Genomic DNA, 25,261 nt, shown 5'->3' with positions numbered 1-25,261 from the left:
GGGTATCTATTGCAAATATTACCCTACATGGAGGAAATAAAGATTTACTACAATAATAATACTAATAATAATCTCTTTATTTATATAGCGCCAACATATTCCGCAGCGCTTTACAGTTTACACACATAATCATGGCTGTAGATCAGTATGTCTTTGGAATGTGGGAGGAAATCTGAGAACCCGGAGGAAACCCATGCACACATGGGGAGAACATACAAACTCCTTGCAGATATTGTCCTTGGTGGGATTTGAACCCAGGACTACAAGACCCATATTTACTATAATACGGCTATATAAGAATAAATAATTCCATGCAATGAATACAATCACAGAATAACAGAATAATGAATCATACTTCTCATAAAAGGGGTTGTACAACCGAGTAAACTTTCATCATGTAGCAGTGCAGCCTGACAAATCATATCAGTGTGTACTATATGCAGCATTAGGAGTCGATTCTGATTGCCAGTTCAAGAAGTTGTCACGTGATCACAACCATGTGATTTTGATACTTGTGGTCACATGACGACTAGAGTCTCTGGTGCTTCACTCACTGTTTTATTTTAGTCAACACGTGACTCCAAGGAAACAAATCACATAATTGTGATCATGTGGCGACTACTAGGACGCGCAAGAGGAGTCAAACATGAAGGCTGTTATTTACGAATTGCAAATAAAGGCAAATAAATCCTAACTAAAGAATCCCAAGTATAAAATATAACTTTTAATTTAATTAATGGAAAAAATACTCATTTAAAATCAGGGGGCGATATATCCCTTTACACAAGCAGGAATGTTACCCCTTAATCCTCAGTCTAGAGCATCTCACCAAGGCAAATCAGTTCTCATACTTTGCACTGACAAGAGGCAACACCCTGAAACACCTGATTTGGCTTTTATCCTAAGTCATATTGCAAGACTCGTTAAAGGGTCGATATTGACCTGTAGGATTGCTGCTTCCAACAGGTGGAGCTATAGAGTTCAAGTCCTCTTCCTCTCTGAAGAGGCAATTTGCATATTAAATAGTGTGATGGTCACTTATGCCCTTAATAGAGAAGATCCATATTGTATGATATTGTGATCATGCAGTGGCCCTTTGATGTCTGAGATAACATATTACCTATAAAAGGTTAGCTACCACTGTCATGTGGGACCTCTTCCTCAGGACAAAACCTTACGTAAGGTAAGGTTTAGTCCTGAGGAAGCGGTCCTGCATGACCTCGAAACGCATTGACTATTACCCTGTTTTGAAATAACGCTTTTAAGAATATTGTCTGCCATCATCTTTATCAGCAGCGCAGATTTGGACACATACGCCCGGTTTCACCACCTTCCAGTATATGGTATAAGGTTCAAAATTAAGTGGATTAAAATCTAAAGTACAAATTCAAATATTTTGTTTTAATTATTGTGGGAAAGCCAGGTAGGCTAGAGTTATATCCTAGCACTACAGGTCCTGATTAGGTACACCTGGACAGCTATGACTAGAACCACGCCATGTGTGCACTATCGTCAGTCAGCTGGGGGAAGCTGAGCAGAGCGGGTTGTGTTGAAGCTGGAGAGAGGAGACAGAATATCTCTCTAAGAATAGATTGCACAGGCCGTGTGCACCAAACTGCAAGTATCATTGGTTGGTAAGGACGGTAGCTGTTTTGGGTGACCGAACTGAGAGTAGCTCAGATGTGTCTGAGTAGCCAGGGTCTATTTTGCTTAGCTAGTGCAAGGACAAGTCTACAGATTTTATGTTTATGGTTTTGCTTTTGGTGCTGTGCAACCTGTAGAAATAAACAATATTCTGGATGTGATATAAAAGTCTGTGGCTTCGTGTTCCAAGTGGCTACCCGAGAGAGCGATCCCCTACAATATATATATAAATATATACAGGTAGTCCTCGACTTACGACGTTGATCCGTTCTTACGCGATGTCGTAAACCGAATTTCGACGTAAGTCGGACCATACGTTCATACAGTACTGTACCATAATAACAGTACAGTACTGCAAACACTTAGCCTATCCAAACACCTATCCTAACACAGTATCCTACATAATTAGGGTGTTATGGCGTGCAGGAGACTCGTTTTCCTCGTGTAATCGAGTACAGTGTACAGTACTGGACTGTATTCTTACACCGCTGCACATAGTTGCACGTAGTTTGACTCACGACGCAAAACCGCGTAAGTCGGAATGAGGCGTCATATAAAGCGTCGTAACCACGAAACGACATAACTCGAGACCGTCGTAACCCGAGGACTAACTGTATAAAAGGTGAATCAAGTGAGTGGCTAATAAAAAAGTGTAAATCTAATTCAGATTTTTCTTCACTTGTGTATCAACTGTAAGTAAAAGTGTTAGCCTCAGGACCCCATTCTCCTGTCGTAAAGTGATGAACTCTCACAGCCAAGGCAAACCAAGATCCCAGTAAGTATAGAGGCTTGGCAGCCTCAAGTATCCCATAAGGTGCAAGCAAATGTTAACCCCTTTCTGACCTCGAACGGGATAGTAAGTCCGAGGTCAGATCCCCAGCTTTGATGTGGGCTCCGGCGATGAGCCCGCATCAAAGCCGGGACATGTCAGCTGTTTTGAACAGCTGACATGTGCCCGCAATATCGGCGGGTGGAATCGCGATTCACCCGCTGCTTTTAACTAGTTAAATGCCGCTGTCAAACGCTAACAGGGGAATTTAACTAGCGCTTCCGGCCATCGGGCCGGAAATGCGCGCATTGCTGACCCCTGTCACGTGATCGGGGGTCAGCGATGCATCGGCATGACATCCAGAGGTCTCCTTGAGACCTCTATGGTTGTCGATGCCGGATTGCTGTGAGCGCCACCCTGTGGTCGGCGCTCATAGCAATGCAGCAATTCTACTACATAGGAGCGATCTGAGCATCGCTCCTATGTAGCAAAGCTGATCAGGCTATGCCAGCTTCTAGCCTCCCATGGAGGCTATTGAACCATGGCAAAAGTAACAAAAAAATGTTTTAAAAAATATGAAAAAAATAAAAAAAAATATAAAAGTTAAAATCACCCTCCTTTTGCCCCATTCAAAATAAAATAAAACAAAAATCAAATATACACATATTTGGTATCGCGGCGTTCAGAATCGGGCACTCAAAAGAACGCATCTGCACCAAAATGGTATCATTAAAAATGTCAGATCGGCACACAAAAAATAAGCCCTCACCCAACCCGAGATCACGAAAAATGGAGACGCTACGGGTATCGGAAAATTGCACACATTTTTTGCGTCAATTTTAGCATTTAGTGAACATAGCAAAAAAGCCAAACAAAAAACAGTGTGGAATTGCACTTTTTTTTGCAATTTCACCGCACTTGAAATTTTTGTTCCTGTTTACTAGTACATGACATGCAAAAACCAATGATGTCGCAAAAAATAAGCCCTCACATGGCCATATTGACAGAAAAATAAAAAAGTTATGGCTCTAGGAAGGAGGGGAGTGAAAAACGAAAACATGAAAATATCCCTGGTCATGAAGGGGTTAAATAACTGGCGCCACCCTGTGAAAGACAGAATGTGACAGAATAGCATCTCAAAGGTGAAAAGTGGGATGCCAAGTCATGTCATGGGCCTACAGTTAATTCCTTGCAAATGAAAAAATAAAAATACACTGTGCAGAATTATTAGGCATGTTGTATTTTAGAGGATTATTTTTTTATTATTGATCAACAACTATGTTCTCAATCAACCCAAAAGACTCATAAATATCAATGCTTAATAGTTTTGGAAGTTGGAGTGTTTTTTTTTTAGATTTGGCCATCTTAGGAGGATATCTGTTTGTGCAGGTAACTATTACTGTGCAGAATTATTAGGCAACTTAATAAAAAACAAATATACTCCCATCTCACTTGTTTATTTTCACCAGGTAAACCAATATAACTGCGCAAAATCTAGAAATAAACATTTCTGACATGCAAAAACAAAACCCCCCAAAAATAGTGACCAGTATAGCCACCTTTCTTTATGATGACACTTAACAGCCTTCCATCCATAGATTCTGTCAGTTGCTTGATGTTTACGATCAACATTGCGTGCAGCAGCCACCACAGCCTCCCAGACACTGTTCCGAGAGGTGTACTGTTTCCCCCCCTGTAGATCTCACATTTTATGAGGGACCACAGGTTCTCTATGGGGTTCAGATCAGGTGCAAAAGGGGGCCATGTCATTATTTTTTCTTCTTTGAGACCTTTACTGGCCAGCCACGCTGTGGAGTAGTTTGATGCATGTGATGGAGCATTGTCCTGCATGAAAATCATGTTTTTCTTGAACGACACCGACTTCTTCCTGTACCACTGCTTGAAGAAGTTGTCTTCCAGAAACTGGCAGTAGGTCTGGGAGTTGAGCTTCACTCCATCCTCAACCCAAAAAGGTCCCACAAGTTCGTCTTTGATGATACCAGCCAATACCAGTACCTCACCCCACCTTGCTGGCGTCTGAGTCGGAGTGGAGCTCTCTGCCCTTTACTGATCCAGCCTCTGGACCATACATCTGGCCCATCAAGAGTCACTGTCATTTCATCAGTCCATAAAACCTTTGAAAAGTCAGTCTTTTTTTTTTTTTCCAAATAATCTTTATTGGATTTTAACAATTAACTGAGCAGGAAGGGAAAAGGGGGATGAGGGGAGAGGGGAGGGGGAGTGGAGGGGGGGGAAAAAGTCAGTCTTAAGATATTTCTTGGCCCAGTCTTGACGTTGTATCTTATGTTTCTTGTTCAAAGGTGGTCATTTTTCAGCCTTCCTTACCTTGGCCATGTCCCTGAGTATCGCACACCTTGTGCTTTTTGTTACCCCAGTAACGTTGCAGCTCTGAAATATGTCAAAACTGGTGGCAAATGTCATCTTGGCAGCCTCACACTTGATTTTCCTCAATTCATGAGCAGTTATTTTGCCCAACACGCTTCTTGCGACCCCGTTAGCTATTTGCCATGAAACGCTTGATTGTTTGGTGATCACGCTTCAAAAGTTGGCAATTTCAAGAGTGCTGCATCTCTCTGCAAGACATCTCACAATTTTGGACTTTTCAGAGCCCGTCAAATCTCTCTTCTGACCCATGCTGCCAAAGGAAAGGAAGTTGAGTAATAATTAAGCACACTTTATATAGGGTTTTGATGTCCTTAGACAACACCCCTCCTCATTACAGAGATGCACATCACCTTATTTACTTAATTGGTAGTTGGCTCTCAAGCCTGAACAGCTTGGAGTAGGACAACATGCATAAAAAGTATCATGTCATCAAAATACAACTTGCCTAATAATTCTGCACACAGTGTAAATGGAGAGACTTCCAATACAAGGTAAGGTTTCTGACCTGACCATGGTTTAAGCCCTCTCAAAAAAGCCATGTCACTGTTAATTAGTTATCTGTTCATACGTATCTTAATGAGTTGTCATTTGAATGGGATCCCTTCTTGAGTTTAGTGTAGAATCAAAAATTTGACTGTATCAAAGTTACATCCATGTAAGTTTTACAATTTGAGAAAAACTACCATTTTTTTCCTCAGGTGTCAGCCTACTTGTATCCCCTTTTTTTTCATCCATTTTTTCTTTTCACTGAAACAGGTAGACTCATCACTTTTATCCATGAAATTGCTCTGTTAAAGGGAATCTGTCACCTACTTTTTCATAGGTAAGCTGCCGCCACTACCATCAGAGGCTTATCTACAGCATTCTGTAATGCTGTAGATAAGCCCCCTGATGTAACCTGACAGCTTTGACGCAGACTTGGTTTGAGTAAATTTATAGTTCTTTTTCCTTTCTTCTCATACACCATTATATACCGGGACTTGGCCAAGCAGAGTGCTATAGAGGAGCATAAGGGGAGTTCTACACTGAGATAATGTTGATGTTAGCACAAAAAGGTGCTTGTCAGGAGAAAGAGGGCAGTGTCTGAAGCACTGGGGAGCAGGGTGCTGAAGGACAATGTAGTTTTAGCAGTGCAAGGCCCCTTTCACACATCAGTTTTTTTCATCAGTCGCAATCTGTCGAATTTTGAAAAAACGGATCCAGCGATTGATGCCGCCGGATCCATTTTTTTCTCACAGACTTGTATTAGTGACGGATCGCCTCATGTTTCATCCACTGTTCACTTGATCCGTCAAAAAATGGACAGCGACGAATCCGGCCCCGTCCGGCGTTTGCTAGAATGGAAGCCTATGGCGCCGGATCTGTCAAATGACGGATTCCATTTTTTTTTTAAACTGAACATGCACCGATTGTTTTTTAGGATCTAATAGTGAGCTAGTCGGATCCGGTGAAAAAATGGATCCATCGCATCAGTTTTTCACAATTTGCTACGGATCAGTTTTTTTAAAAAATTTGACGGATTGCGACTGATGGCAAAAAACTGATGTGTGAAAGCAGCTTAAGAAAAGAACAGCCTATTCAGCTATGTGAAGCTGGATGCATAGAGGGGCAGATAGAGATGAAAAAAATACACAAGAAGTTCAAGAAAGAAACTTTATGTTAGGCTTAGTCTGTATATTAACAATAATCATGAATATACCGTGCTTTGTGAAAAAGATGCAATTGTGGGAATAATCCTTCAAGTAATATTTAGTGTTTTAAACTGCTTCCCCCTCCATGACGTGTAACTGTATTTTGTCTATAACTGTTGTATCTTTTTTTTTATTTAGATTATTTTTTATTAACCAGTTGCAATATTTTCCAGATTTTCATAAGCATACAGAAACAAAACAAACACGTCATCCATCCCTCCAACCCCTCAGGAAAAGAGTCCAGAATGTTTTTGATGAATATACATCCAGCTTGACTGAGAATCAGCAATTAAGAGCCGGAAATTTTTACTTCCTGTCCCAGTATCCTCCATAATAATATCCATAAGAGGTGGAATATTTCACAGAAGTCATAGGATATACCAGATTTTAACACGACATGTATACATGAAATTAATAGAGCAACTATATATTATGACAAAGGAACTACTTTTTCATACCAGTTCAAACATCCTTTCACATATATTGCATTGTATACCTTGAGTATTCAGGAACCCAAAATCTTTTTTTATGTAATGTATTGAGTTGTTTTTTTTGTAAATATTCTTTTCTAATCTGATTATTTAATTTAGCCTCGGCAAAAACTCAAGCGGTGGAATTCAAAAAGCCTTCTAGAAAGGAATATTATAGGTGATCTCCCAGTCTGAATTGGGTCATAATGCATTTCATCTTCTAACCAACCCAAGATGAAAATATTAGGGTCTCCTTAAATAATATATACCATATTTATATGTACAATAATTCTTTTTCAAAAAAGTGCCTTTATACACTGACTAGCAAAAGGGTAACAATGTTTTTGAACTTTTGATTTTCAGGCTCCATATCTCACCATCCACTACTGCTTCGAACATGAGACTATCATCATTTTATAGGAAGTCATCTTGACTATCTCATACATGCATATTTAGCATATGATTAGTTATATAAATTCCTATTATGTCACTGCATTGTTACTGTTTTGCTCCTGGTAGTACAAACTACAACCTATTCTCGCATTCCCTAATAGCGCAGTTATTAGATTGATTCACAAGCGAAAGGTCACTGGTTCGAATCAGGGAGCAGCCATGAAGATGATTTTCCAAGAAAATAGAAACAGCATCATCCAGCTCATGGAAAGTGGTCTCTCAGCCAAGAAAATTGCCAAACTGCATCATGCAAGTGCCATGACAGGTGGAAGAATACGAAATGAAGTCTGTCCATCCATTCAAAAGCTAAGAGGTGGACTTCCAGGCAAAATATCGGAGTCATCAAGTCATCTTCTCACAAGATCTATCAGTTTTCGAGCGACAAACACGGAAGTGGAGGTGGCTCATATGCTTGGTAATAGTGAGATCACAGATGTCCATGTAAGCACCGAGCGATGAATGTTACACAAGTCTGAAATGGTGTCTCAAAAAGGTGAAGAAGCCTCGACTTTAATATCATCCTAAGAAGCATCAGCTCGAGTTTGGAAATGAGCACAAAAAGTGGACAGTAGAAGATTGGAAGCAGTTGATTTGGATCTAAAGTCAATAGCCTAGGCTCTGATGGGTGCAATTGGGTCTGGAAGAGACAAGGGAAAAAGTGGCTAACGTATTGAGAAATAGAAGGGTCTCTTAAGGGTACCGTCACACAGTGGTATTTTGATCGCTACGATGGCACAATTTGTGACGTTCCAGCGATATATCCGTGACGTTCCAGCGATCTCGCTGTGTCTGACACGCTCCTGCGATCAGGGACCCCGCTGAGAATCGTATGTCGTAGCAGATCGTTTGAAACTTTCTTTCGTCGTCTAGTGTCCCGCTGTGGCGGCATGATCGCATGGTGCAACAAAGGTGTGCACGATATTGTATACGATGTGCGCATAGTAACCAACGGCTTCTACATCGCACATACGTCATGAAATTATCGCTCCAGCGTCGTACATTGCAAAGTGTGACAGCAGACTACGACGCTGGGGCGATATTGTTACGATGCTGGAGCGTCACGGATCGTGCCGTCGTAGCGATCAAAATGCCACTGTGTGACGGTACCCTTAGTTTGGTGGAGGAAACCTGATGATATGGGGTTATTTCACAGCCAAAGTAGTTAGATACTTGACCAGGATCGATGTTGGTCTCAATACTGAGCTATATGCGAGTATTCTACAAAACGAGTTACTTCGTATATTCGAGTTCTATGGGTATGAAAAGGATGACATGATGTTCCAGCAGGACAACAACACGAAGCATACGTTGAGACTGGCGAAGAAATGGTTCAATGACAATGAAGTAGTGGTAATGGATTGGCAACCAAAGTCTCCAGACCTTAACCCAATTGAACACTTGTGGGTAAAGTTGAAAACAAAACTGTATACATACAACAAGCTAGTTGACCAGTATGCACAAACTTTGGGAACGTGTAGAAGAGACCGGGGATCAGATTTCGATCAACACATGTTTTAATCTGATCGAGAGTATGACTAGAAGGATATAGGCAGTGTTTAAAGTCAAAGTTGGATTGACAAATAAATAAAAATTTTGATTTTTTAAGAGCAAAACAGTAACAATGCAGTGAGATTCCAAGATGATTGTCTATAAAATGATGGTAGTCTCACATTCAAAGCAGTAGTGGATGGTGAGATATGGTGAAAATCAAAAATTCAAAAACATTGTCACCCTTTTGCTAGTCACTGTATATGGGCACTTCCATACCTTGTGCATTTTCCTTATAACATCTTGGGCAGTTAGCATCAGAACAAATCCCCACATTACGGAGGAAGTTGGACATCTTACATTTTCTATAAATTTTTTGAGAATAGTCTCTGCACTTCGCATAAATATAATTTACTCGTCAATGCTAAGATAATACACCACTCACTATTTGTAATACGGCCTACATCCTCTCCCCATTTGTTTTAAGCTTGTATTGAAAATTGTATTAGATATGAGTGATGTAAGGAGTGTTATATTGACAATATCAAACCTCTGGATCTGCCAATTACAGCAACAAATGTATAAACATATCCATTGTCAAAAATGTCATTTTTGTTTGTATGGTGTAAACATATTAGAATTAGAAGTATTTATAGAATTCCATCTGTGGCAAGCCAAAGTTCGCTTGGAGATGTTCAAAGCTTTTGTTGACTCCCCTACTGTACTATTTATAAGAATTAAAAAAGGCAAAATCACTTTGTGCGTACTTTGAGATTTCAGAAGATGTGATTTGTGGGAAAAACAGATTAAACATTCTGGACAAATGTTTTTACCGCTTGTGAATTATCTGATGTCTAAAAGGAACAGATTTGTTGATAAAACATTTCGCACATTCTTTACAAGATAACGGCTTCTCCCATGTGTGACTTTTCTTATGGTTAATAACATGTTTTCTGGTTAAAATATTTTCCTCATTCTGAACATGAAAATAGCTTTGCTCCTGTGTGAATTCTCTGATGTGTAACAAGGCCCCATTTCTGATTAAAACATTTTCCACATTCTGAACACAAAAAAGGCTTCTCCCCTGTGTGAATTCTCTGATGTGTAATAAGATTCCATTTATTCTTAAAACATTTTCCACATTCTGAACATGAAAATGGTTTTACCCCTGTGTGAATTCGCTGATGAGTAAGAAGACACGATTTTTGCTTAAAACATTTTTTACATTCTGAACACGAATATGGTTTCTCCCCTGTATGAACTCTCTGATGTGAAACAAGACATGATTTCTGATTAAAACTTTTCCCACATTCTGAACATGAAAACGGCTTTGCACCTGTGTGAATTCTCTGATGTATAAAAAGATTTGATTTCTGTCTAAAATATTTCCCACATTCTTCACAATAAAATGGTTTTATCCCTTTGTGACTTTTCTCATGTTTAATAAGATTTTCTTTCCGGTTAAAACATTTTTCACATTCGGAACATGAAAATGGCTTAACTCCGGTGTGAATTATTTGATGTGTAATGAGAGATGATTTAGCGGTAAAAAATGTCCCACATTCTGAACATGAAAACGGTTTTGCTCCCTTGTGAATACTCTGATGTTTAACAAGATATGATTTTTCTCTGAAACATTTCCCACAATCTGAACATGAAAACGGTTTTGTACTTGTGTGGATTCTCTGATGGGTAAAAAGATTTGATTTCTGGCTAAAGCATTTCCCACATTCTTTACAAGAAAATGGCTTATCCCCTGTGTGAATTTTCTTATGTTTAATAAGTTTTGATTTCTGGTTAAAACATTTTCCACATTCTAAACATGAAAATGGGTCCACTCCGGTGTGAATATTCTGATGTTTAACAAGGGATGATTTAGCAGTGAAAAGTGCCCCACAATCTGAACATGAAAACGGCTTTGCTCCTGTGTGAATCTGCTGATGTCTAACAAGATCAGATTTCTCTCTAAAACATTTTCCACAGTCTGAACATGAAAATGGCTTTTCTCCTGTGTGAATCCGCTGATGTCTAATAAGATATGATTTTTTTCTAAAACATTTTCCACATTTTGAACATGAATATGGCTTCTCCCCTATGTGACCTCTTTGATTTAGTACACCTTTTCTGCTAAGTTTTTTTTCCTTAACATTCTGTGATAAATCAAAAGATAAGACCCGTTTCAAAGTATCAGATGATAGAACTTTGCTGTGAAGGCCCATATTTGGAATTATGGCATGTTCTTCACATATATCTTGTGTGATACCACGATCATCTGCTTTACAATCCAAAGATATCCGATGTCCCCTTGAGCTCTTGGAACAGACGTCTGCCAAGAATAAATTGGACTTTACTATTTCTAAATAATATCAACTAAAATTTATATTGAGATTTTATATTTAAAAAATATCCATATAAAATATAAGGTAATTCAGAAAAAATATATTTTTAACTAAGCCAGTGATGCAAAATAAATCTCAATCTAGCAATAGACCTTAGCACAAACACCAGAAGATAATGCTAAGCCTCATGCTATACTGTTGCTTTTTTATTTTTATGAAGCCAACATCTTCCTAGATCCGTGTTTCAGTGTGCCTGTCAGACTTTTATAGATAAGTGCTCAGTGCAGAATCTATATACAGTGGGGCAAAAAAGTATTTAGTCAGTCAGCAATAGTGCAAGTTCCACCACTTAAAAAGATGAGAGGCGTCTGTAATTTACATCATAGGTAGACCTCAACTATGGGAGACAAACTGAGAAAAAAAAATCCAGAAAATCACATTGTCTGTTTTTTTAACATTTTATTTGCATATTATGGTGGAAAATAAGTATTTGGTCAGAAACAAAATTTCATCTCAATACTTTGTAATATATCCTTTGTTGGCAATGACAGAGGTCAAACGTTTTCTGTAAGTCTTCACAAGGTTGCCACACACTGTTGTTGGTATGTTGGCCCATTCCTCCATGCAGATCTCCTCTAGAGCAGTGATGTTTTTGGCTTTTCGCTTGGCAACATGGACTTTCAACTCCCTCCAAAGGTTTTCTATAGGGTTGAGATCTGGAGACTGGCTAGGCCACTCCAGGACCTTGAAATGCTTCTTACGAAGCCACTCCTTCGTTGCCCTGGCGGTGTGCTTTGGATCATTGTCATGTTGAAAGACCCAGCCATGTTTCATCTTCAATGCCCTTGCTGATGGAAGGAGGTTTGCACTCAAAATCTCACAATACATGGCCCCATTCATTCTTTCATGTACCCGGATCAGTCGTCCTGGCCCCTTTGCAGAGAAACAGCCCCAAAGCATGATGTTTCCACCACCATGCTTTACAGTAGGTATGGTGTTTGATGGATGCAACTCAGTATTCTTTTTCCTCCAAACACGACAAATTGTGTTTTTACCAAACAGTTCCAGTTTGGTTTCATCAGACCATAGGACATTCTCCCAAAACTCCTCTCGATCATCCAAATGCTCTCTAGCAAACTTCAGACGGGCCCGGACATGTACTGGCTTAAGCAGTGGGACACGTCTGGCACTGCAGGATCTGAGTCCATGGTGGCGTAGTGTGTTACTTATGGTAGGCCTTGTTACATTGGTCCCAGCTCTCTGCAGTTCATTCACTAGGTCCTCTCGTGTGGTTCTGGGATTTTTGCTCACCGTTCTTGTGATCATTCTGACCCCACGGGGTGGGATTTTGCGTGGAGCCCCAGATCGAGGGAGATTATCAGTGGTCTTGTATGTCTTCCATTTTCTAATTATTGCTCCCACTGTTGATTTCTTCACTCCAAGCTGGTTGGCTATTGCAGATTCAGTCTTCCCAGCCTGGTGCAGGGCTACAATTTTGTTTCTGGTGTCCTTTGACAGCTCTTTGGTCTTCACCATAGTGGAGTTTGGAGTCAGACTGTTTGAGGGTGTGCACAGGTGTCTTTTTATACTGATAACAAGTTTAAACAGGTGCCATTACTACAGGTAATGAGTGGAGGAAAGAGGAGACTCTTAAAGAAGAAGTTACAGGTCTGTGAGAGCCAGAAATCTTGATTGTTTGTTTCTGACCAAATACTTATTTTCCACCATAATATGCAAAAAAAATGATAAAAAAACAGACAATGTGATTTTCTGGATTTTTTTTTTCTCAGTTTGTCTCCCATAGTTGAGGTCTACCTATGATGTAAATTACAGACGCCTCTCATCTTTTTAAGTGGTGGAACTTGCACTATTGCTGACTGACTAAATACTTTTTTGCCCCACTGTATATAATTAAAACAACAAAGAATCAGAAGAAAAACTGAAGGTCACTAAGAACCAGGTGGATACTCACTAATGAAGCAGGAGTAGCTGAGTCAACGACTTCATCAGCGGAAGATCCGCGGAAATTGGCGTGCTTTCTTGGAAAAAACATGTAAGACAATCCAAATAAGAAAGAATGTAGCAGCACCACACAAATCTTTCCGATAAAAACCTTTGTCCTTTATTTAAACAACATGCGGTGGACAAGGTAACATAGGGCATGACAAATAGCAGATCAAGCTGGAGCAGTCAATGGACTACGGCCGTTTCGCGTATTCCACGGTCCAGGACCGCATGTTGTTTAAATAAAGGACAAAGGTTTTTATCGGAAAGATTTGTGTGGTGCTGCTACATTCTCTCTTATTTGGACTATATATACAATTGTCTAAGGGGTACTTCCATCTGTTTGTCTGTAACTTCCGTCTGTCTGTCTATCGCAGAAATCCCGGCTCGCTGATTGGTCGCGGCCGGCCGTGACCAATCAGCGATATTGGGGCGGGACTTAAACACCGCTTCACTTTTTACTATTGATGCTGCCTATGCAGCATCAATAGTAAAAACATATCATGTTAAAAATAATTAAAAAATAAACAAACATTATATTCTCATCTTCCGGCATCCGCGGCAGCCTTTCCCGCTCCTCGCAACGCTCCGGTCCCAAGAATGCATTGCGGCAATGACTCAAAATCACGTAGCGGTCTTGCGAGACCGCTACATGATCACGGGTTATTGCCGCAAGGCATTACTGGGAACGGAGCGTCGCTAAAGGTCTGGGCTCGATCTGGAGGCCGCCGGAAGGTGAGTATATAACTATTTTTTATTTTAATTGTTTTTTTAACAGGGATATGGTGCCCACACTGCTATATACTACGTGGGCTGTGCTATATACTACGTGGGCTGTGTGGTGTACTGCATGGGCTGTGTTATATACTGCGTGGGCTGTGTTATATACTACATCGCTGTGCTATATACTACGTGGGCTGTGTTATATACTGCGTGGCTGTACAATATACTACATAGGTTGTGCTATATATTGCATGGCCTGTGTTATATACTGCGTGGGCTGTATTATATACTACGTCGATGTGCCATATACTACGTAGGGTGTGTTATATACTACGTGGGGTGTGTTATATACTACGTGGCTGTGCAATATACTACATGGGCTGTGTTATATACTACGTGAGTTGTGTTATATACTATGTGGGCTGTGTTATATACTGCGTGGGCTGTATTATATACTACGTCGCTGTGCTATATACTACGTAGGCTGTGCTACATACTACGTAGCTGTGCAATATACTATGTGGCTGTGCTATATACTACATGGCTGTGTTATATACTATGTGGGCTGTGTTATATACTGCGTGGGCTGTGTTATATACTGCATGGGCTGTGTTATATACTGCGTGGGGTGTGTTATATACTACGTGGGGTGTGTTATATACTACGTGGCTGTGCAATATACTACGTGGGCTGTGTTATATACTACGTGGGCTGTGTTATATATGCGTGGGCTGTGTTATATACTACGTCACTGTGCTATATACTACGTAGGCTGTGCTATATACTACGTAGCTGTGCAATATACTATGTGGCTGTGCTATATACTACATGGCTGTGTTATATACTACGTGGGCTGTGTTATATACTGCGTGGGCTGTGTTATATACTACGTCACTGTGCTATATGCTACGTAGGCTGTGCTATATACTACGTTGCTGTGATATATACTACATGGCTGTGCTATATACTACGTAGCTGGGCTATATACTACGCGGCTGTGATATACACTACGTGGGCTGTGCTATATACTACGTGGGCTGTGCTATATACTGCATGGGCTGTGTTATATACTGCGTGGGCTGTGCTATATACTACGCGGCTGTGCAATATACTACGTGGCTGTGCAATATACTACGTGGCTGTGTTATATACTACGTAGCTGTGCTATATACTACGTGGCTGTGCTATATACTACGTGGCTGTGCTATGCTACGTGGCTGTGCTATATACTACGTGGGCTGTATTATATGCTACGTGGGCTGTGAGACTCTTTCGCCCGGGGCCCTCAATAACCTGGAGCTGGCCTTGGCTTCACTGATTAGTCGCTCCCGGCCGGCCACGAACAATCAGTGACAGACACAGTCTGGTCGTGAAGTGGAGCGGGATTTGAACCACGCTTCGCTAATTGGTCGTGCCCGGCCGCATGAATCCTGTGTATTCATTGCATTATTCTGAAAGCTTCGTAAATAAACTACATACATATTCTAGAATACCCGATGCGCTAGAATCGGGCCACCATTTAGTCATAAAATAAACAAACATAGCTATGATTGCATACAATAAAAGTGACTAGTTTGTAAAAAATGCCCTTCCTTTATAATCTCCTGGCTTTTGATTAAAAAATAAACGGATTTGCAACATTCAGTGAGTGCTAAGGATTTTCTTTCCTGATGATGAAACTACTAAACTATGAACTGCTGCAGTAAGCTCCACCTGTGTGCAAAGACCTCACCCCTGTCCTGGATTTGTTTGTGGAATTTTTTCGGATTATAAGACACACTTTCCCCATAAGTCGAGGATAAAATGGGGGAGGGGTGTCCATCTTATAATGTGAATCTAAGTTACCAGCTGCAGTGGAGAAGGGTCCCAGGGTTGCTGCTGCATTAAGTTTCTGGCGGTGGCAGGAGTTGAGCGATGCTGCAGGCCCCAGGCTGGTAGGAGGGCATGTTCGGCAGTGCAGGGGCTCTGGGTTTTCACAAAATGTCAGCAGAGCCCCAATAGGGCAGATTGGGATTTCGGCACCGACATTTTTCCAGCGGCCATTTTCCTGTAGTCCACCATATTGAAAAGAATGAAAAGTGTCGAGGCTCTGGGCTTTCACAAAATGTCTGTGGAGCCCCCGCACACCTCCTCCTACCAGCAAAAACCACAAAAGAAGGAAAAACCTCCACTATTATAGAAAAAACACCAAAAAAACAGGCAACGGTGCTTACCTGTCTAGGCCTTGAATCAAATGCAATATCATGGTGCAGCGGACCCAAGTAAAGATGGCAACTACACAGGTGCGATAATACCAATGAGACACTTAATCTGGAAGGTACTTGCCTGGCGTGTCGGTCCTGTATCATTATGGACAACTTAAAGCTAAGTAGCGGTCTCTTACATTATTGATAAACACACTCCTGATGAACCTCCTTTGGGAGGAGAAACGTGTCGAGCTATGAGACTCTTGTATGCCTATCTATCTTAGAATGTGAGTTTTTGTATTTTTGCAAAATTGAGGGATTGGCCTCTTTTTGCAGAGTGCGGGTCTTATTATTTTGAAGCCAGAGAGACAAGCATGTTTGCTTCATGACCTCACTGGGTATTGTGTGAACCAGGACACCACCTCGGGGAGTATCTTTCTTTTTTTTTTTTCTCTTTTTTTCTCCTTTTTTTTTTTTTGTTTGTTTTTTGTATCAAGCGTTATATTGAGATATATGACTCATTTGATGATTATGGGCAATGTGCAATATTTGTGTGCATCTAATCTGTAGTAGCCTGCTATAAGCTATGTCGTATAATATGTGATATCTATAAGGCAAGACATATGACACATTTCATTAGTGGATAAATTTCTGAGTGCAATATTTGTGGTTTGTTTAAGCAGGTTATATTACACTTTTTGTTCAAACAATGGCAGCCTAGGACTGTGTTATTTAGCACACCAGTGAAATAATCTTTTATTGCTACATTCTTAGACCCCCGTTTTGAGGTGTGGGTTTTTTTTGTTTTTTTTTTTGCCTCCATCTCTCTCCACTCCAAACCAATTTTGGAGGAGTGGTATTGAGAGTAAGTATTGTGGCTGAATATCTTCTATAGTGGAAGGCCATTTATTGTAGATTTAATTTAGCCAACATTTTGGGTGTTATCCTAACATTATCTATTTTTTGGGGGGGTTATTATACCCTCTAAGTGTTTTTTTTTCTTCTTTCTCCTGGTTCACTTGGTTCTCACATCTTTCAGTACCCTACCATCACTAGGATCGGAAATTTTTCTGCCAGGGCCAGTTATATTGGGACAGCCGTCGAGGAGTGGGGGCGCCATTGCGCAGGTCTGGGGTGCCAACCCCCGCTGGTAGGTAGGGTGATTTTGAGGGACAGTATTTATCTTGATATCCACACCCTCCACATTTCACTACATTTCTCTATTTCCCTTCCTAATAGTCTAATAGACTAGAAGGGACAGTCGACGTTGAGCGGGGGCGCCACTGCGCAGGATTAGGGTGCCAACCTCCGCTGGTAGGTAGGGTACTGACAAGTGTTAGGCTATTAGGGACAGGCACCTCCCTAGGTTCTTTTTCTATTTTCAAGTATTTTCTTTTGGTGATGGATTTGTATGCACTTTGTTGTTTTTAATTACTGTTATAAAGATATTTTTAGTAATAGGGGTTGTTTTCTGTGAAATTGTTCTATTTATTAATCCCTCAGTATTTTTTATTTTTATTTTTCTGTGAAATTCTATTATACCAATGAGACAGCCAGCCTACAATCAGGGATTGGCCGTTTGGCACACCAGTGCAACAAATAATCTGCAGCAGTGTATGCACAGCATCTGGATCATAGCCTATTAATAATCGCCCTGTGGCGGGCTGCCCAGTGCTTCCTGTGTGAACAGAGGCCACAGTCTACAAAGCCATCGGGGCCCAACTGCACCCCATTGCGACCTCCGCCGAACACAGGCTTCTACCAGCTTGGGGACCGCAGCATCTCCTGCATCTGCCAGCTTTCTCCAGCAGCGACCCTACCACTTGGGATCCCACTCCACTGCCACCCCCAAGGTAAACTACCCAAAAGTGGATTATAAGATGCTCCACCCTTTTATTAAAATTTTTTTTTCTTTTTTGCTCCCCCCAAATTTACAGTACATCTTGTAATCCGATGCATTTTATAAAAATATGGTATTATAGTGTTACTCATAGGACTATGTTGAAATGACAATACAAATCTTCTATAACTGTTTTTCTTACGACTCCAGAACATTAACTTTTAATGTTTTAATGTTCTGGAGTCGTAAGAAAAACACTTATAGAAGATTTGTAATGTCATTTCAACATAATCCTATGAGTAACACTATTAGAGCTTTTATGCACAAAACTAGCACGTGATAGAGAGTGATCCACTTTTGACAAATATTGGTATGAAAAATCGATTATATCTTTTAGCAGTAGCAGGAACTTAAGGGATATTTTGATTAAAGCAGATTTGCAGAAACTAAGAATACAAACTGGCTGAATAAAAATATACTGATATATAATTTCCAGTGTGGCCATTGCAATTATTGAAAATGTATGCACTGCACAAACTATATACAATTGGGTGGTTATAATCATAATTTAAATCACTTTTTTATTTGCCAGAGAACATTTTTAGTTTATGCAATTGTGATAACTTCTATATACAGTAGGTAAGATCATTCGCAATTTGTATAAACGGTTTAGTGAACATGTTCGGTCATTAAAAACAGAGAAAGGATGCGATTTTTAGGTTTACATCATGAACCAGTACTGCTGACAGGTGGAGATTGACAGAATTCTTTACTCAGGAGATTAACTTTATCCAGAAAACAGAATCTCTGGGTTCATTGCGGCTCAAAGAACAACATGATTTGAGTCCATTTCTAAACTGATAATAACTATGTGAATTGGTGCTTTGCGTTTTTAATTATGCTATTGTTTCTACTCTCTTGTCCACTCCCTCCACACTGTTGCATCCAGGGTCAAGCACCTCCTCCTCTTAGCATCATCTTGTCTCCAGTTTACCATATCTAAATTATCTCCAATCCTTCAAGGCCACAATATGCACATTCAGATCTGCTCTTTGTGCAGGGCTAATCACAAAATTAATCATCTGGAGACCTGCTCTTCATAATTGTTTGTGAGACTTGGTGCTAATGCACCAAGCTGGCAGGCAGCAACAAGCCACACATCATGGAGCTGCGAGCCACAGGTTGGGGACCCCTGTGTTAGAGGGATCTAGCATCCAATTTCCTAGAAGCAGAATCTGTGACTTCTCTATATTTAGTGGTTCTACTCACCTTGGTGGTTATCTGTAGGAATCTCCTCTTTATACCGGTCATCACCCCTCACATATGTCTCTGCAGTATTAATATGGGTCAGATCTTCACCCTGAAACAAACATTGTAAAAGTCAAAGACAGATGGAGAAGTCACATCTATGATCAGCTCTAATCCTGCCATCTTCACCGTTCTCATTACACAAGTATAAAACATATAATACTGGTAGATAAAACAAGACAGAGCACAAAACCTTCACAGCCATCTACACATCATAGGGGAGATCTCATGACACCTTCTCTCCATCTACCTGATGATTATGAGGAACATCGGGATTTTCTTGTTTACAGTCCTGTGGAAGAAGAGGACAGGGACATCTCTCTGGTGTTGTCCTCTTACTCGATAGATCTGGAGGAAACACATACAGGGACTGAATTCATTCTTTACATACAGGTAATTATAGGCCGTATGTATTTAGTCCTGTCTATTACCTGGTGATGTGAGGGGCTGGGGAACCTCCATCATGACGTCCTTGTACACATTTTTATGTCCTTCTAAATACTCCCACTCTTCCATGGAGAAATAGACAGCCATGTCCTGACACCTTATAGGAACCTGACACACACAATGATACCGTTATCCCCCCAAATCCCTACATAGCGTTAATGTATAATGTCCAGCATTCCCAGTAGTGTCACCTCTTCAGTCAGCAGCTCAATCATCTTGTACATGAGTTCTAGGATCTTCTGATCATTGATGTCCTCATCTATCTTGCGGTGAGGTGGAGGCCCCGTGATTGGGCTCAGGGGTCTTCCCCATCCCTCAGACACAGGGGCCTGATAGCGATCACTAGAGGTTTTCTTCACTACTGTGTAATCCTGGTCATGGAGAGACACATTAATAAATTTCACAACAGACATTTCCAGAGTCCTCACCTCTCCAGTTCTGTCCATCTGTTATTCCCATAGATAAGAATGATGTAATGTGACGTCATCAGAATCTCTCACCTCTCCAGTAAGCCGGAAGAGGATCTCTAGGGTGAGGTGTAATATCCTCTCCACCATCTTATCTCTGTCTTTATCCATCCTTGACAGTTAGGAAAGTTATTTAGATTAATTATTAGTGTTATATGTTAGAGGAACCTAAATAGAAATAAGAAAGGCTGGTGTAAAAACATAGAAAATACCATATAAAACATATCTTCACTAAAGATGGATACTAATAATGTGGTAGAGCACTTCGTACATCTAGAGGTCATACTGTGAATACCTATGTCTTATCAGTTGGGATATAAAAGTTATAAATAAATTCAGATTCAATTGAAATATTGGCCTGGTCAAAAAGGTGAAAACTGGCTGACCCCGAAAGAGATTAATATTTGTCTGAAAAAAGTTCTTCTGCACTGAATGCCTTGATAGGCAAATTGTTTCTATAGGTACTGTGGTGTAGCGGTTTGTGGCTCTCTGTTCTGCAACACATTTCAGCTGTGGATTAGGATGCACATTCAACAGACAGTGCTGGCATCAACTGTGACCAGGGGCCCGCTGGGGGATTTATCAGTCACCTGGTTGGCTAGTTTGAGCCTCCTGACAGACATCTCAGGAGCTCTGAAAATGGTGCCCATAAATTATTTCAGCAAAATCCAAAATTGCAAAAAGCTATTTGTTTTCATAGCTCTACCATGGACCCAGATGGTAGTTTCGGACCACATATGGGCTACTGGGTGAAATTGTGTTACAAATTTTGGGGTCCGTTGCCTTCTATATCCCTTGTCAAAATTAAAAATTTGGGACTACAGCAACATTTCACTGGAGAAAGATAATTTTTTTAGTTTTTACTGCCCAATGTGATAAACTCATAGAATCTTAGAGTTGGAAGGAACCTCAAGGATCATCGTGTCCAACTCCTTGCTCAATGTAGCGCAGGATTCACTAAACCATATCAGACAGATGTCTGTCCATCTTGTTTGAAGACTTCCATTGAAGAAGAACTCACCTCTCATGGCAGCCCGTTCCACTCATTGATCACCGTCAAAAAGTTTTTTCTTATATCTAATCTGTATCTCCTCCTTTTCAGTTTCATTCCATTACTTCTCGTCTTTCCAAGTACAAATTAGTATAAAAATAATCCCTCTACACTGTAACATCCCTTCAGATATTTGTAGACAGCTATTAAGTCCCATTTTAGCCTTCTTTTTTGCAAGGTAAACATTCCCAGATCTTTTAACCTCGTAGGACATACTTTGCAGTCCGCTAACCATCCTGATAGCTCTTCTCTGAACTTGTTCCAGTTTTTCAATGTCTTTTTTAAAATGTGGTGCCCAGAAAGGGACCCAGTATTCCAGATGTGGCCTGACTCAGGAGGAGTAGAGGGGGATGATTACTTAACGTGATCTAGACTCTATGCTTCTCTTAATACATCCTAGAACTATGTATGCCTTTTTTGCTGCTGCATCACACCATTGACTCATTTGCAGTCTGTGATCTATTAGTACACCCAAGTCTTTTTCACATGGGCTTAGTTCTATTCCTCCCATTTTCTAGATGTAACTTTCGTTTCTCTTGCCCAGATGTAGACCCTTGCATTTCTCCCTTATGGTACCTCACTTGAAATAATCTTCCAATTGGATGTGCAACCATTTATTACCACTTTTTGAGTACGATCACTGAGCCAGTTATATATCGACCTAACCGTAGCCTTGTCAATCCCATACAAGGTTATTTTTTCAATAGTATGAGATACTTTATCAAATGCTTTACTGAAGTCGAGATATACTATATTTACTGCATTTCCCTGATCCACCCAGTCAGTGATTCCATCAGAGAAGGAAATTAAACTAGTGTAGCATGACTTGTTTGCTACAAACCCATGCTGGCTTTAATTACTATATTCTTATCCAAGTACTTACATACATGTTGTTTAACAATTTGTTCAAATATGTTTCCTGGTATAAAAGTAAGGCTCACTGGCCTCTAATTTCCTGGCTCTATCTTCTTTCCTTTTTTGAAGATAGGGACAACATTTGCCCTTCTCCAATCTTCTGGGGCTTCTCCTGTTCTCCTGTGTAGCCAAAGATTCTGGCTAGTGGTTATGCAATTTCCTCTGCTAATTCCTTCAGTACCTTGGATGTAATTCAATTGGACCAGGAGATTTAATTTAAATTAAATTAGCTAAGTGTTCCCTCACTATCTCTTGGTTTGCAAATAGTGTGGATTCTTTTATACCTTCGATGGCACAGTGAAGATCAGTTGATGTTACAATTGCTTTCTTAGACAACACAGATGCACAATAGTAATTTAAAAGTTTGGCCTTCCCAACATAATTTTTGACCACTTCACCCTTTTCATCCTGTAAAAATCATATAGCATCTTTGACATACCGTATATAAGTATAAGCCGACCCGAGTATAAGCCGAGGCACCTAATTTTGCCACGAGAAACTGGGAAAACTTATTGACTCGGGAATAAGCCGGGTATACATTGTCCCGTCATGACCATCCTGGTATGCACGGCCTCTTCATCCGTATCCTGGTATGCACATCCTCATGCCAATTCTGGTATGTATGGTTCCTCATCTCTATCCTGGTATGCATGGTTCCTTATCCCTATCCTGGTATGCACGGCCTTCTCATTCCTATCCCTTTATATACATGGTTCCTCACCTCTATCCTGGTATGCACAGCCTCCTCATCCCAAGCCTGGCATGCATGGTTCCTTATCCCTATCCTGGTATGCATGGTTCCTCATCCCTATCCTGGTATACACGGCCCCCTCATCCCTATCCTGGTGTGCACGGCCATCTCATCCCCATCCTGGTATGCATGGTTCCTCATCCCATCCTAGTATGCATGGCTCCCATCAAAAACACATAAAAATAAAATGAACCATTCTACTAACCTTCCTGAGCTCCCTCACAGCATCTTGTTCTGTTGCCCGCAGCTTCTTTATGCTAGTAAGCAGCGCATGGCAGGGACGTCATATGCTTCTTACAAGCAGAGCACAGCTGCAGGAATACTCACTGCTCTCCACACCAGGACTATGTGCGTGGATGGCAGTGAGGATCCATTGCTATTAAGTAGTGTGCACAGTGTCAACAGCGGCTTCCTGCAGCTGCCGTGCGGTTACGTGTCCCCGCTACTTAAAGGGATTGTATATTCACCTCTCTCCATGCCTATGGGAGTGGAGAGAGGTGAATATTCATTTCTCTTAAGTAGCGGGTACAAGTGATCACCCAGCCATGAAGAATATGAATTTCTCTTTAGCAGCAGGCACAGGAGTTAGCTGCAGCAGCCGGCTCCTGCATCTGTGACCTGCTACCGCTCTTCCTCCGTCTTCTGGGACAATGACTCGAGTATAAGCCGAGGGGTGCATTTTCAGCACAAAAAAATGAGCTAAAAAACTTGGCTTATTCTCGAGTATGCACGGTACCCCCAAATCCTTTTTTACAGTTTTTGGTCTCCCTTGCAAGCCTCACTTCGTTACTGGCTTTAGCTCTTAAAAAGCTTGTCCTGCATTCCCCGCAGAACACATTTTATTCTTCTTTAGATATGCTCCCTTTTTTAATTTGTTATACATTTCTTTCATCCTTTTTAACAAGTGATTAAGTTCTGTGTTCATCCATCCTGGTCTCTTTAAATGCTTTCAATTCTTCCTTCTTTTCGGAATTGTTACCGTTCGTGCAGTGAGAATTTAATTTATCAAAATCTCTCATCCTTCTAGGACATTGCTGTACTTTAGAACATCTAGCCATTTGATCTTTCCTGCTCTCTTGTCCATTACAATCTCCCTTTCTGAAGTTGAGTGGTGTAGTTTCCAAACGCGACAATCCATTCCAGCTAAATGCACACACCAAAACTCAAGTAACGCTCCTTCCCTCGTGAGCCCTTCTGTGCACCTAAATAGTAGTTTGGAACCACGCTTAGAGCATTGTTACATTCGAGAGAAATTGCTCAACAAATGGTGGCATCCGTTTTTACCATATTCCCTTGCCAAAATGAAAAATTTGGGGTGAAGTCAATATTTTAATGGGAAAAAAAAAATTGGTTTTGGAAATTTCTTTGAAAATATAAAAATTGTAGCTCAACTTTTAACCTTTCTAACATTCCAAAAAGTAAAACGACATGTGAAAAATAATACCGATTAAAGTAAAAACATGGTAAATGGCATTTATTAACTATTTTGTGTGGAATGGAAATATGTTACATGTTACAAAAATTCAATATTATTAAAACTTATAAAGCCTTGCGCTAATTTTACCAATATGGATCTAAATATCAATATTATAAAACTGACCTGGAGATATGTTGGAAGAACGATCCTGCTCCACTTTGAAGATGAGATGTATTTCTAGGCCTTAAATTTCTTAAACTAAATGCTGGTAGGTGATGATCACTAGTCCATAATAGATGTCCAGGAACATGTTCAGCTCGCGTTTCTGTGTATACTGCCCCCAGCAAGGGAGGTTTAATGAGTTGCTGCAATTCTTATTTCTCCATATTTTTTTCAACATCCTCACTTGTTCTTTTTAGTGAGTTTTCATTATACCCCTTCTGTGTGATTTACTTTAGCATATTATTAGCGTTTTGTTTTCGTTCAATGTTTTCTAATGCGCATCAGTTGTCCTTGTGGGATGTTATTCAAGCACACTGGTAGATGGCAACTATCTGTAAAAATGTAACTATTACTGTCTGTGGGCTTGTACACACAATATTGATTCTTGCACATTGGCACTTTAATATTAACCATGCACTAATATTGGTCCATCTTATCATATGATATATATATATATATATATAGCTACTGGATCTATTGTGGGCAACACGCAGGCGCTGGTTTCCTGGACCCAGGTAAGCTTCCGGAAGTGGTTATGACGTGACCGCATGCGTTCCTAGCTTGTGGGCCATGGAGCAGTTTCCAGGAAGCTACGACATACCAAGGGGCGCGGTATCAGTGGCATGCGTCGACAAGCCCACTCTATGATCGGACAATTCCATTGGCTATC

At 40.5% G+C, this 25,261-nt stretch overlaps 1 protein-coding gene across 1 annotated transcript in view; it reads right to left on the bottom strand.

The window, feature by feature from the left end:
- LOC138666556 (zinc finger protein 850-like) overlaps nucleotides 1–24,919 on the bottom strand; it is a 57,344-nt gene extending 32,425 nt beyond the window's left edge. The window contains exons 1-7 of the mRNA XM_069754763.1: nucleotides 24,553–24,919; nucleotides 20,269–20,403; nucleotides 19,960–20,139; nucleotides 19,753–19,876; nucleotides 19,572–19,669; nucleotides 19,283–19,373; nucleotides 9,904–11,247 (exon numbers count right to left, since the gene is read on the bottom strand). Coding sequence (XP_069610864.1) covers nucleotides 9,904–11,247; nucleotides 19,283–19,373; nucleotides 19,572–19,669; nucleotides 19,753–19,876; nucleotides 19,960–20,139; nucleotides 20,269–20,346 — 1,915 coding nt within the window. The 5' untranslated portion in view covers nucleotides 20,347–20,403; nucleotides 24,553–24,919. The remainder of the gene's footprint in view (nucleotides 1–9,903; nucleotides 11,248–19,282; nucleotides 19,374–19,571; nucleotides 19,670–19,752; nucleotides 19,877–19,959; nucleotides 20,140–20,268; nucleotides 20,404–24,552) is intronic.
- Between the last annotated feature and the right edge of the window lie 342 nt (nucleotides 24,920–25,261).

This window comes from Ranitomeya imitator, chromosome 2 (genome assembly GCF_032444005.1).
Source record: "Ranitomeya imitator isolate aRanImi1 chromosome 2, aRanImi1.pri, whole genome shotgun sequence".
Classification (NCBI taxonomy): domain Eukaryota; kingdom Metazoa; phylum Chordata; class Amphibia; order Anura; family Dendrobatidae; genus Ranitomeya; species Ranitomeya imitator.
Note: the sequence above shows the minus strand (reverse complement) of the source record. Positions and strands in the feature narration are given on the sequence as shown.